General features: G+C 42.0%; 1 protein-coding gene across 1 annotated transcript in view; it reads right to left on the bottom strand.

Annotated features, from left to right (window-relative positions):
* Positions 1-8,747, bottom strand: part of LOC144494660 (coiled-coil domain-containing protein 192-like) — a 71,590-nt gene extending 62,843 nt beyond the window's left edge. Inside the window, exons 1-3 of the mRNA XM_078213864.1 lie at positions 8,650-8,747; positions 8,416-8,470; positions 1,935-2,039 (exon numbers count right to left, since the gene is read on the bottom strand). Coding sequence (XP_078069990.1) covers positions 1,935-2,039; positions 8,416-8,470; positions 8,650-8,747 — 258 coding nt within the window. The remainder of the gene's footprint in view (positions 1-1,934; positions 2,040-8,415; positions 8,471-8,649) is intronic.
* Positions 8,748-14,957: the final 6,210 nt, after the last annotated feature.

Below are 14,957 nucleotides of genomic sequence, written 5' to 3'. Positions count from 1 at the left end.
CTCCCACCAATATTGTCACAGATAGATACATCTGCAATGAATAGATTGATGAGGATAAAGTCAAGTAGGTTTTCCTTCATGTTGATTCTCCCACCACTGCTGCATGCCCAATTTCCTGAGCCACTCCAGGTGATGGACATTGAGATCCTCCATCCAGAAAACAATCTGTGCCCTTGGTATCCTCAGTGGTTCTTCCAAGTGTTGCTCAGCACAGGAAAGTACTGATTTATCAGCTGAGGGAGGGCAGTACATAGACCATTGAACATATAATCCTTACAATGAAGAAGAAGGCCATTCGGCCCATTGAGTCTGCATTGACTCTACAAAAGAGCGTGTTATCCAGGTCCACACCCCCACCCTATCCCTGTAACCCTGCAAATTTAACATGGCTACTCCGCCTTATCTACACATCTTTGGACATTAAGGGGCAATTTAGTATGGACCATCCATTTATCCTGCACATTTTTGGATACAGTAAGAAGTCTAACAACACCAGGTTAAAGTCCAACTGGTTTATTTGGTAGCAAACGCCACGAGCTTTCGGAGCGTGCTGCTCCTTCATCAGATCTCCCACTCCACCTGACGAAGGAGCAGCGCTCCGAAAGCTAGTGGCGTTTGCTACCAAATAAACCTGTTGGACTTTAACCTGGTGTTGTTAGACTTCTTACTGTGTTTACCTCAGTCCAACGCTGGCAAATCCACATCATTTTTGGATAATCAGATAGTTAGATAATCGGATAGTTGATAATCAGCAAGTAGTTTCTCTGCCTGAGACTTCATGTGATTGGGAGTAAATGTTGAGGACTCCTAGGTCCAGTTATTCCTGAATATCACCACTGCTGCTAGCTCTAATGAGCCTGTCCTGATGGGACAGGTGCTACCCAGGGATGATATTAGAGAAGTCTGGGATATTGGTTGTAAGGAATGATTTGATGTGTACGACTATGTCAGGTTTTTGCTTGACCAGCAATGGGACAGCTCTCTCATTTTGGCAAGGGTCTCCTGATGTTAGTGAAGTGGACTTTACAGAGTTGTTTGGCAGCATGAGCCCCTATCATGTCCAGTATGAGGTGATCTGGCTGGTTATATTCCTGCTTTCACTTTCATAATCATTTTATACAACTGATTTACTAGCCCATTTCAGACAGTAGTTAAGAGTCAACCACGTTGTTGTTGGTCTGAAGTCACATGCAGGCCAGAAGGATAAGGATAGCAGATTTCTTTCCCTAAATGGGACTGGTGAAGCAGATGGGTTTTTAATGACAATCTGATGGTTTCATAGCCATCATTACTGATACAAGCTCTGTATCCCAGATTTAAATAATTAATTGACTTTAAATTCCTCAGTTACAATGGAGGGATTTGTACTCGTGTATCCGGAGAATTAGTACAGGTCTTTGGATTACGAATCATAATCGTTATCCTACCGCCCAAATATGTAAAATGAAGAGATGTTGCTCATCACAGTGATGCTCAGGACAATATGTTCAAATTGTAAATTTGACATTGAAAAGGAATTTTGATCTCTTGCTTCCTTTCTGGATTAGTATTGCTGTATAATGTAAATTTGCCCAGCATCACTGTATAAACTGAAGCCACAATCAATGTGAAGTAAAGTTTATTTTGCTTTTACACCTTTTAGGCTAATTGCTGCTTTTCTTTGACTAACTTGTAATTTTTATTGATATTCATCACGGCTTTAGCCTATTTCACTTTCTTCTGTCTCAGTTCAATATTAAGTGCAGTAGAATTTAAATTAAGCAAGTAATAAGCATACGAGACCAAAAAACAAAGTGCTTGAATATGTGCTTCTGTGCTTCGTTTACTAACATTCGTAGAAATAGAACTTGTGATGCACATTTTACACACAATAAATGTTGAGAATTAAATTTGTGTTTGTAAAATTCACTTTAACATATTCCAAAATAAGTTACCTCCTTCATTAGCGTTCTTGCTGTTTCCTTTGCCTTTTGAAGTTCACTTTCTAGTTCCGATGAATCTGGGATAGAACCAATCTGCGTGAAGTTTAAACCTTGTATCTGAAAAAGTAAATAAATCAAGATTTCTACGTCACAAAGCATGGCACTGATTAAAATTATGCCATCACCAAGAAGGTGACTTTTTTTCATTTAATGTGTCTTAACACCAGTTGTATATCTTTCAACATACCAACATGCAAGTCTCAGGAATCAACTGTTCCACATAATGAATCGTTTGGTCGCATCTTGTAAATGTTTTGAAGGAGAGACAAATCATGGCTTTAGAATGAGTTAAAGAACCAAGGCTGTGCTGGTGAATTAAATTATGTTATCGCAATTTTACACCAATATAAAGGAAATCGCATGGACTGCAAAACATAATAAGATACAAAAAGGGGTGCAGGGATTGTGATGCACCATTAACCCCCACCATTGTTTTCAATGCAGCCAGCATACAAGCTTTGTGTAACCTGCTCATTTAAATGATTGTGTTGTGCAACCATAACAAACCATGCTGTTCAGCAGATGCAGGTCTCAGCAGGGGGGCCCAAAGATGTGAAAGGTTAGTATTAATTAAAGTTAACCTCAGCTAATTAAAGCCAGTCTGTATCCCTTATTGGGAAGGTAGATTGTGACTGGAGGTGGGGCTGTAACTGAGAATGTGAGCAAGAAGATAACAGGATTAGAACAACATAGCAGAGAATGGGATTCCAAGAATTCCCAGTGCTGCATTGAATGCCTTAGTTCAGGAGGTGCAGAGGAGGAGGTCAGATAGCATCTGTCCACAGGGGCCAGGAGATCCTCCAAACAAGTCCGTAGAAAGCAGTAGATGCAGATACTAGTGGCTGTCAATACCAGGAGTCTAGCCGTGAGGACCTGGATGTAGTGCTACAAGAAATTCAATGAGAGTAGACAAGTAGCCAAAGTCATCAAATTCCATGTCTGACCAACAGTCAACCAGCCTCACACTGCTGAATCCACCGCCAAAAAAATAGAGGGAAAGAGGAAGGGATAAGGGAGAGAGAAAATTAAAAGAGCAAAAAAAAGCTTTTTAAAAATTCCCTACATTGTTAAAAGTAAATTTTTAATGCCAGCAAGGTATAATTTGGAAATAATTAAAACTTAATATCCTGTTAAAAGTTCATCGGCGTTTGAATGGAAAGGCCCTGACATTTTCTGATGTGTTTAATAGGTACCTAGAGGGCAAATTTAAACGCCTTCTGTAAATTGGATAAGGAGGCCGGAACTTTCCAGCTCACACGTGGTGGGACTTCCCGCAGCAGAGGCAGATCGCCATTGGCAGCATCTTCCAGTCCCATGAAAGTTAATTTGTATGGCTCGCCCATCCTGCTACCGGGGTATCTGTGATGGGGGTCAACTTTGGCAGGATGAGAGGACCCGCCGCCAGTGGGAAGGGTCAGAAAATCCCACCCTGAGTCTCTCAGTGAGATACAGGTAAGGTTTCTGGACAAAGAGGGCAAATTAAACAACAACTTCCTGATTTTGTCAGTTAACACAAGCAGAAGTCCGATTTACTCTTTAATAAAAATGAACACTGTTTGCCTCACTATTGTATTTATCACTAAAGATGTGCCAATACTACTTTAAATAGCTTTATTCAGAATGTGTTAATTATAAGGAAACTTTAGACATATTTGAAATATACATACCACAAAATAATTTATTTATTGAAGTATTCATAATTATAAAGGATTCAGATAGAGAAGATAGGGGAACCACATTTTTACTGACAGGAAGATTGATAACCTGAGGACAGAATTTTTAGATAATTGGCAAAATAATCAGGAGGAAGATTTTTAAATGCAGAAAAGTTGTTATATTTGGAATGCAGATGCAATAGTAACCTTAAAAAGAGAATCATAGAAAATAGGAGCAGGATTGGGCCATTTTGCCCTTTGAGCCTGCTCCACCATTCACTCTGATCATGGCAGATCCTCCAACTCAATAATCTGTTCACACTTTCCTCCTATATCCTTTGATCCCTTTCGCCCAAGAGCTGTATCTAACTCCTTCCTGGAAACATACAGGGTGGGATTTTATGGCCTCACTCGACCCAAGACCAGAAAGTCCCGCCTGAGGTCAATGGACATTTCCATTGTCCTCCCCTTGCCTGCTCCGATTCTGTGGTGGGCGGGATGGTAGAATTCCGGAGACAATGTTTTGGCCTCAACTGCTTTCTGTGGTAAAGAATTCTGAGTGAAAAGATTTCTCCTCGTCTCAGTCCCAAATGGTTTACTCCATATCTTTAGACTGTGACCACTGGTTCTGGACTGCTTGCCATTGGGAAGATCCCAATGCATCTACGCATCTAGTCCTGTTAGAGTTTTATAGGTTTCTGTGAGGTCCCCTTCATTCTTCTAAACTCCAGTGAATATAATCCTAACCAACTCAATCTCTCCTCATACATCATCCCAGGAATCAGTCTGCTAAACCTTCATTGCACTCTTTCCATAGCAAGAACATCCTTCTTTGGATAAGGAGACTAAAACTGCCCATAAAATTCTAGATGTGGTCTAACCAATCAGGTGGAAGATGAGGATTTTTAAAATGTAAAATGTAGTTATGTTTGGAGTGTAGACCGAAATTCTCCTGTCTTGTCCGCTGCCAGAATTGTAGCGAGCAAGACAGAAAATTCGGCGAATGATTCAAAGGTCCGTTGAGCTCAGATGAGAGTTTCCAATCTTCAGGCATGTGCGGCTGGAGAATCCCACCCGTAGATTCAATAGTAACCTTCAAAAGGAAATCCATCCTTGGTTCTGTTTCATTTCTCATCTACATGCTACCCCTTTGTGACATAATCTGAAAACATATCATGATTCACATATACACTGATGCTACTCATGCCTTTTTCTTCACCATCTATTTTAATCCTTCCACTATCTGATCTGTCTCACTACTTGGGCAACATCTAGCATCAGACGAGTAGACATTTCCTCCAGCTAAATATCAGGAAGACTGAACCTACTTTCTTTGCTTCCCACCACAAACTCTGGTTCCCTGGCTTTCGATCAAAGCTGAACCAGGCCAGTTGCAGCCTTGGTGTTTTGTTTGACCCTGAGAAGAATTTCAGCTCACATTATCTGTTCCATTGTCAACACTGCCTCCTTCTACTTCTATCACATTGCCTGACCCTGACCCTGTCTCGCCTCATCTGCTGTTAAAACCCTCATCCATGCTTTTGTTACATCTACACTTGACTGCTCCAATGGTTTCCTGGTTAGCCTCCCATTTTCCATGCTACATTATCTTATGCTCATCTGAAATTCAGCTGTTTTTTAAGCATATTTTCGCACACACGTACATTTTTCCCTTTGGGTAATAATAGGTAAGAGGTGGAAGGATTCCTGAGCTGATTATCAGCCCATTGAACCATGTTGTGTCCTTGGCCAACACACCTGAGGTGAGGGGCAAAGTTGAGAAGGTAGGGAGGGCCTTCATGAATAACCTCAGCCAGTATTGGAATTGAACCCACACTGTTGGCATAGCTGAGCATCACAAACCAGCTGTCCAACCAACTGAGCTAAAACGAAATTTGACAAGGACCCACATGGCAAACTGAACAGAAAAGTAAAAGCTCGTGGGATACAGGGGAATGTGGCACTTTGGATCCAAATTTGGCTCAGTGACAGGAAACAAAGGGTCGATGGATGTTTTTACGAAATTAAAGTGGTTTCCAGTGGTGTTCCACAGAACTAGGATTTGTTGTACATATTAATTATTTGGGCTTAAATGTGGGAGATATGATTGAGAAATTTGGAAATGGAAATTGGCTGTGTAGTAGAGAGAATAGTTGTGGACTCCAGAATGATATCAATGGCTTGATTAAATGAGTGGAAAAGTAGCAAGTGGAATTCAATCAAATGTGAGGAAATGCATTTTGGGAGGGCAAACAAAGTCAGGGAATGCTCAATAAACAGGAGGATATTAAGAGGGATAGAGGAAGTGAGAGGTCTTGGAGTGAATGTCCACAGGTCCCTGAACGTGGCAGGATAGGTGATTTGATTGAGGTGTACAAAATTATGAGGGACCTAGATAAAGTAGACAGGGCAGACTTGTTTCCTCTGGAGGAAAGATCAATTAACAGGAGGCACAGATTTAAGGTGATTGCGAGTAGGATTAGGGTAATATTAGGAAAACCAGAGAGTGTCAGATGTCTGGAATTCACTGTCCTTTTGGTGGTTGAGGAAGAAAACCACAGCTCATTTAAAAAGTGCTTGGATTTCCAACTGAAGTGCTGAGGGCAGCATGGTTTCACAGTGGTTAGCACTGCTGCCTCACAGCGATAGGGATCTAGGTTCAATTCCCAGCTTGGGTCACTGTCTGTGTGGAGTCTGCATGTTCTCCCCGTATCTGTGTGGGTTTCCTCCGGATGCTCCAGTTTCCTCCCACAGTCTGAAAGACATGCTGGTTAGGTGCATTGGCCATGCTGTATTCTTTCTGTGTATCCGAACAGGCGCCGTAGTGTGGCGATTAGGGGATCTTCACAGTAACTTCATTGCAGTTTTAATGTAAGCCTCTTGTGACAAAAATAAATAAACTTTAAACCTGCAAGGCTACCGACCAGGTGCTGGTGGATGGGATTTGAATGGAGAGTAAGTTTTTTTCCCCAGCTAGCGTAGATAAAATGAGCTGAAGGGCCTCTTTCTGCAATGTAAATTTTCTATGGTTCTAAGCTTTTGGTCATCTGTCCTGGAATTTGCTCTATGTCTCAGTTTTTTTTATTGATAATGTTAAGCGCTTTGGGATGTTTTGCCACATGAAAGATGGTGCAGGGGCCCTGGCAGACATATTTAAAATGTCAGTATTCACAGGGGAGGTGCCGGATGATTGGAGGGTGGCTCATGTTGTTCCGTTGTTTAAAAAAGGTTCCAAAAGAAATCCGGGAAATTATCGGCCAGTAAGTTTGACGTCGGTGGTGGGCAAGTTATTGGAAGGTGTGATAAAGGATAGGATCTACAAATATTTGGATAGACAGGGACTTATTAGGGAGAGTCAACATGGCTTTGTGCGTGGTAGGTCATGTTTGACCAATCTATTCGAGTTTTTCGAGGAGGTTACCAGGAAAGTGGATGAAGGGAAGGCGGTGGATGTTGTCTACCTGGATTTCAGCAAGGCCTTTGACAAGGTCCCTCATGGGAGGTTAGTTAGGAAGGTTCAGTCGCTAGGTATACATGGGGAGGTAGTAAATTGGATAAGACACTGGCTCAATGGAAGAAGCCAGAGAGTGGTTGTGGAGGATTGCTTCTCTGAGTGGAGGCCTGTGACTAGTGGTGTGCCGCAGGGATCGGTGTTGGGTCCATTGTTGTTTGTCATCTATATCAATGATCTGGATGATAATGTGGTAAATTGGATCAGCAAGTTTGCTGATGATACAAAGATTGGAGGTGTAGTGGACAGTGAGGAAGGTTTTCAAAGCTTGCAGAGGGATTTGGACCAACTAGAAAAATGGGCTCAAAAATGGCAAATGGAATTTAACGCAGACAAGTGTGAGATATTGCACTTTGGAAGGACAAACCAAAGAAGAACGTACAGGGTAAATGGTAGGACTCTGAAGAGTGCAGTTGAACAGAGGGATCTGGGAATACAGGTACAGAATTCCCTAAAAGTGACGTCACAGGTGGATAGGGTCGTAAAGAGTGCCTTTGGTACATTGGCCTTTATAAATCGGAGTATCGAGTATAAAAGTTGGAGTGTTATGGTAAGGTTATATAAGGCATTGGTGAGGCCGAATTTGGAGTATTGTGTACAGTTTTGGTCACCTAGTTACAGGAAGGATGTAAATAAGATTGAAAGAGTGCAGAGAAGGTTCACAAGGATGTTGCCGGGACTTGAGAAGCTGAGTTATAGAGAGAGATTGAATAGGTTGGGACTTTATTCCCTGGAGCGTAGAAGATTGAGGGGAGATTTGATAGAGGTGTATAAGATTTTGATGGGTATAGATAGAGTGAATGCAAGCAGGCTTTTTCCGCTGAGGCTGGGGGAGAAAAAAACCAGAGGGCATGGGTTAAGGGTGAAAGGAGAAAAGTTTAAAGGGAATATTAGGGGGGGGCTTCTTCACGCAGAGAGTGGTGGGAGTGTGGAATGAGCTGCCGGATAAAGTGGTAAATGCGGGGTCACTTTTAACATTTAAGAAAAACTTGGACGGGTTCATGGATGAGAGGGGTGTGGAGGGATATGGTCCAAGTGCAGGTCAGTGGGACTAGGCGTAAAATGGTTCGGCACAGACAAGAAGGGCCAAAAGGCCTGTTTCTGAGCTGTAATTTTCTATGGTTCTATGGTTTTCTATGGTTCTAAATGCAGAGTGCTGCTTATTCTTGCCTCAACATTAAGAGAAACTGCAATTTGTTCAAAAAAAGTGTTCTGCAACAGACTGACGTGGAACAACTAACAAAAATGTTGATAATTATATCCTCACCAAGTCGTCAATGTAATTCGGAGTTTCCTTTACACAGCTGTGAGCTTGTGCTATTCTGAAAATAAGTAAAATAAATTACCAGCGGTTATTGTTTAGTTACACAGAAGAATTTTACGAAGTGCATTGCGATGCCAATTCAGGGCAGAATTTTCTTTCTTAACCCATCAAAAGAGCGTTCAAAGATGTTAGCATGCGAGCTGAGTGAGGGTGAAAATAGGAGTGGGAACGCGGTACCTGCGCGCTTTTCGCAAGGTGGCAGCGTTCGACACTCGCTTGTTCGCTTCAGGTTTGACCGAGATCATTTTAACATTAGTGCTCGCTGCATGCCCCATTTCCTCAGCAGGGTCTTGGTGCTGAGCGGCTCACACTGGGAAAGGGAGACATCAGTGCAGCGCTCCAGCATCTTGCTCCTTTGTTTATTGATACAATGGCGTCTCCTAGCAACGCCACTGTAACAGCCCCGGCGCCTTGGAGCTGCGGTGACCTCACCCCACACCGAGCGCATGCGCCGATTAGACTGCCCTCCCCGCCCCCTACCGAACCATTTGAGAACTGCCCCTCGAGCTGCTGTTTTGTCCCAGGACAGGAGTCCAGAGCTGATGGAAATAAGGCTTGGGAGAGGTGGCAGATGCGCCATAGAAAGCATCCTTTCCATATGTGTCCCAACTTGGTATGGCTCCTACTCTGACCTGTGGGGCGGCATGGTGGTACAGTGGTTAGCATTGCTGCCTCACAGTGCCAGGGACTCGGGTTCAATTCGCGGCTTGGGTCACTGTGTGTGGAGTCTGCACATTTTCCCCATGTCTGCGTCGGTTGATGGAGGAGAACCGGTGGATGCGGTATTTTTGGATTTCCAAAAGGCGTTTGATAAGGTGCCCCATAAAAGGCTGCTGAAGAAGATTAGGGCACACGGAGTTGGGGGTAGTGTGTTAAAGTGGATTGGGGACTGGCTATCCGACAGGAAGCAAAGAGTCGGAATAAATGGGTGTTTTTCCGGTTGGAGGAAGGTAACTAGTGGCGTGCCGCAGGGATCGGTACTCGGGCCGCAACTATTTACCATTTATATAGATGATCTGGAGGAGGGGACGGAGTGTAGGGTAACGAAGTTTGCAGACGACACAAAGATAAGTGGAAAAGTGAATCGTGTGGAGGACGGAGAAGATCTGCAGAGAGATTTGGACAGGCTGAGTGAGTGGGCGAGGATATGGCAAATGGAGTATAACGTTGAGAAATGCGAGGTTATACACTTTGGAGGAAATAATAACAAATGGGATTACTATCTCAATGGAAACAAATTAAAACATGCTACCGTGCAAAGGGACCTAGGGGTCCTTGTGCATGAGACGCAAAAGCCCAGTCTGCAGGTACAACAGGCGATCAAGAAGGCAAATGGGATGTTGGCCTATATTGCGAGGGGGATAGAATATAAAAGCAGGGATGTCTTGATGCACCTGTACAGGGCATTGGTGAGGCCGCAGCTGGAATACTGTGTGCAGTATTGGTCCCCTTATATGAGGAAGGATATATTGGCATTGGAGGGAGTGCAGAGAAGGTTCACCAGGTTGATACCGGAGATGAGGGGTTTGGATTATGAGGAGAGGCTGAGGAGATTGGGTTTGTACTCGTTGGAGTTTAGAAGGATGAGGGGGGATCTTATGGAGACTTATAAGATAATGCGGGGGCTGGATAGGGTGGAGGCGGAGAGATTCTTTCCACTTAGTAAGGAAGTTAAAACTAGAGGACACAGCCTCAAAATAAAGGGGGGTCAGTTTAAGACAGAGTTGAGGAGGAACTTCTTCTCCCAGAGGGTGGTGAATCTCTGGAATTCTCTGCCCACTGAGGTGGTGGAGGCTACCTCGCTGAATATGTTTAAAGCGCGGATGGATGGATTCCTGATCGGTAAGGGAATTAAGGGTTATGGGGATCAGGCGGGTAAGTGGTACTGATCCACGTCAGATCAGCCATGATCTTATTGAATGGCGGGGCAGGCTCGAGGGGCTAGATGGCCTACTCCTGCTCCTATTTCTTATGTTCAGTCCGGGTGCTCCAGTTTCCTCCCACAATCGGAAAGACGTGCCGATTAGGTGCATCGGCCATGCTAAATTCTCCCTCAGTGTATCCAAACAGGTGCCAGAGTGTGGCGAATAGGGATTTTTCACAGTAACTCCATTTTAGTGATATTGTGACACTAATAAGTAAACCAAGACTGCAAGAAACTACAAAGGGTTGTGAACAAAACCCAGTCCATCACGCAAACCAGCCTCCCATCCATTGCCCCCATCTACACTTCCCACTGCCTCGGAAAAGCATCCAGCATAATCAAGGACCCCACGCAGTCTGGACATATTCTCTTCCACCTCCTTCCATCGGTAAAGAGATACAAAAGTCTGAGATCACATGCCAACTGACTCAAGGACTTCTTCCCTGCTGCCATCAGACTTTTGGATGGACCTACCTTTTATTAAGCTGATGTTTCTCTACACCCTAGCTATGATTGTAACACTATATTTTGCACCCTCTTCTTTCCTTCTCCCCTATGTACTCTATGAACAGTATGCTTTGTATAGCGCGCAAGAAACAATACTTTTCACTGTATCCCAATACATGTGACAATAATAAATCAATCTGGAGAATGTTTTCTTGCTGGATACAGACTGCGATGGAACTCAGCACACTTGCAAAGATTGCGTACAGTCACAGTTGTGCATCAGATCCATTTGTTTCCACACTGCCTTTAAAATTGTACTATTTCCTTCATATTGCCTCTCCTCATCTTTCATAACAAAATTTCACCCTGTCTGTCTTGGTTCTCCCGAAGTCTGTTACCTTCTCCCTCATTCTACATTTTCAAGTTTTAAGTCATCTGCAAACTGTGAAATTATGTCTTCTATACCTGATTCCAGGTTATCAAAATATGTCAAAAGAGCCACAGTCCTCATATTGACCCATGGGGAACACCTCTACCACCTTCCTCCAGGTGGAAAAACAACTGTTCACCACTACTCTTTGCTCTCTATACTTTAGCCAAATGTGTATTCATATTGGCACTATACCTTTAAACCCGGAGGCTTTAATTTTACTGACAAGTATTATGGAGTACTTGTTAAACACCTGTTGGAAGCTCATATGCACATCAACCACAGTACCCTTATCCACCTTCTATTATTTCATCAAAGAACAAATCAAGTTAGTCAAACTTTACCGATTCCATGCCGGTTTTCATTTATACGCCAGACGTATACAAATACCAATTAATTTTGTACCAGATTATCGTTTCTGAAAATTTCCCCATCACAATGTTAGGCTGGCTGGTCTGTAGTTGCTGGGTGTAACCCACTTGCTGTTTTTTTAAATTAAGTGTAATATTTGAAATTCTCCAGTCCTCTGGCACCACCTCCATATCCAAAGAGGGTTGGAATATTGGCCAGAGTCTTTACAATTTCCACTCTTATTCAATAACCTCAGGTGCATTTCATCCACAATGGATGAATCATCTACTTTTAAATGCAGTTGGCCTTTTCAGTGTCTCCTGTTTATCAATTTTTAAACCTTCAAGTATCTCACCTGCCTCCTCTTTTATTTTGACTTGGGCAGCATCTTCTTACTTGATGAAACAGCTTAAAGTGCTCACTTCAAATTTCAATTATGCCATAAATGTATTTCCCTTTTTTGCCTGATCATTGAAAAGTTATTTGGTCAATCAAACATTAAAGCCATTTTTAACACAGATATACAAAATTCTTCGCAAGGCCAGATTTGGGCTGCATGCTGATACTGTCAAGACTTACAAGACTTAATGATTAGTACTGTAACTACTTCTGAATTAAAATCAAATGCAGTTTAGGACAATGTGGGTGAAAAGTAAGTCTCAGCACACTGTCCATTGTCACAAAGTTGAAAACAAGCCTGAATCTGTAATACTTCATGAATTACAAACAGTTAGCATCAGCTGCTGGCTGCCCACTCACATTTCAATAGTAAGGTAATAGGAATGGATGTTGTAAATGGCACAATCACTACTACCTTATTCCAGAGTGATTCACATATTGTATATGACCCAAGATGCCCTTTTTATTTATGAATAATTTAAGCCACAGGGAACTGAGAATAAACGGAGAACTCCACTCATTAAAACTCAGGTGAAGTGTTATTTGAAGTCTACTCTATTCCTTGTTTTAAAATTGGCTGTACTGAGAAACATAAAGAAGGACAGTGAAATGTTTTAATCATTGTAAAAAATAAAATTCAAATTGCACTGCATTTAATATTGCAATGTTCCATTAAAACAGTTATAACATTGATTTAACACATACTCATGAAATCAAATCCAAGTGGTTCCTTGATTCTATCTATTCTATTCAACAGTATGTTGAAATTGAAAATAAGTTTAACAATCAACAACAACTTATATTTACATAGCATCTTTAAATCTAATGAAACATCCCAAGATGCTTTGCAGAAGCATTATAAAACAAGCTATGACACCGAGCCACATAAGGAGATATTGCAACTCTTACTATCTGTTTTTATATTACTGGCTAACTTTCTCTCCTACTCTAATTTCTCCCTCCTTATTAAGCTTTTAGTCATTCTTTGCTGTTCCTTATATTCTGTCCAATCTTCTGACCTGCCACTCATCCTTGCAAAATTATATGCTTTTTCTTTCAATTTGATACTATTTTTAACTTAGTTAGCCACAGATGGCGTATCTTTCCCTCAAAGATTTTCTTTCTCACTGGAGTGTATTTTGTTTTGTAATCTGAAATATCTTCTTAAATGTCTGCCACTGTATTCCCACTGACCTACCCCTTAACGCAATTTCCCAGTGCACTTTATCCGGCTCTGTCTTCGTGTCCTCATAAATGCCCTTATTTAAGTTTAAGACACTAGTCTTAGATCGACTCCTTTCTCCCTCAAACTCAATGTGAAATTCAACATATTATGATCACTGCTACCTCGGGGCACCTTCACTATGAGGACAGTAATTAATCCTGTTTTGTTGCACATTACCAGTTCTAATATAGTCTGCTTTACCAAATAAAACGTGCTGCTCGAAGAAACTGTCCGTGATATTAGGTCAGATGACCAAAAGCTTGGTCAAAGATGTAGGCTTTATGGAGTATATTAAAAGAGGAAAGAGAGGTAGAGAGGCAGAGAGTTGTAAGGATGGAATTTCAGAACATGGGGCCTAACCAACTGATGACACGGCTACCAGTAGTGGAGCATTTCATAATTGGGGATAAAATAGAGGTCAGAATTAAAGCAGATATCTCAGAGGGTTGTGGGCCTGGAGGAGAGTACAGAGATAGGGAGGGGGCAAGGCCATGGAGGGATTTAAGAACAAGAATTTTAAAATCAAGACCTTGCTTGACCAGATGCCAATGTAGCTCAGCGAACACAGGGCTAATGGGGAAATGGGAATTAAGACACAGGCAGCAGGGTTTTGGGTGACCACATGTTTATGGAGAGCGGAAGGTTGGAGACCAGCCAGGATTGCATTGAGATAGGGAGCGGGTTGGAGTTGGTAGGTAGAGAATTGTCATTGGTCACCTTTATTTTTCATGAGATTATAGATTCTGCAGAAAATGTCACGTGGACATTATCTGTATTTGATGTTAACCAGTGTTAAATAATCTATAAATAGTGCCTATACCACTTAAATTTCTGCTTTTGTTGCACTATAAGCAAGTACATATGAATTATAAAACATTCTGAAATAGTGAATTCATCACTTTATCCTGTCCATAATTCCCACCACTATAATTGATATAATCAACAATGACATCTAGTTGTCACAGACCTTCTTTTATCCTAAACCACCAATTTTTGGATTAAAATCAAATACAGTTTAGGACAATGTGGGTGAATAGGAAGTCTTAGCACACTGTCCATTGTCATGAAGATGAAAACAAGCCTGGATTTGTAATGCTTTGTGAATTATAAACAGTTGTCATCAGTTTCTGGCTGCAGGCTCACATTTCAATGGTAATGTTACAGAAATGGATGTCGTAAGTGGTACCATCTCTACTTCCCTGTTCCAGGATGTTTCAAATATTGCATATGACCCAAGATAACCACCGGATGTGTGGTGACAAAAATCTTTCTCATCCTGACATGAGCATTTATGTGGATGCTTAGAACAGCTTAATTGTTGCTAATTGTAGCAGCAGGCAAAACTTCCTGTTTTTTTTCAGTAAACAATGGGGTCTGGAGTTTCCTCCACATTTGATCTTACAAACAGCAATGATTGTAGCCCAAATCTTCCGATTGAATTAGTGGAGAACATTCAGATGTTTGTCGCTGTTGAGCACTGGGGTCCTTGGTGAGGCCCAACGTGTGCACGATACTTAGCTGGGAATTTCAAATTTCCAATGGGTAGAGATATTCTGCTTGCACCCTTCCATGTTACGTAGACTTCAGGATACTCACACTGTTAAACACAGGTGTGGAATCTGAGCTCAAAGTGATTAACAGCAGAAGTTGGATTGAGAAGGACTCAAAGGATGGGATTTTACGGCCTCGCTCGAGCGAGATTGTAAAAT

Source organism: Mustelus asterias, chromosome 6 (assembly GCF_964213995.1).
Source record: "Mustelus asterias chromosome 6, sMusAst1.hap1.1, whole genome shotgun sequence".
In the NCBI taxonomy this organism is placed as follows: domain Eukaryota; kingdom Metazoa; phylum Chordata; class Chondrichthyes; order Carcharhiniformes; family Triakidae; genus Mustelus; species Mustelus asterias.
Note: the sequence above shows the minus strand (reverse complement) of the source record. Positions and strands in the feature narration are given on the sequence as shown.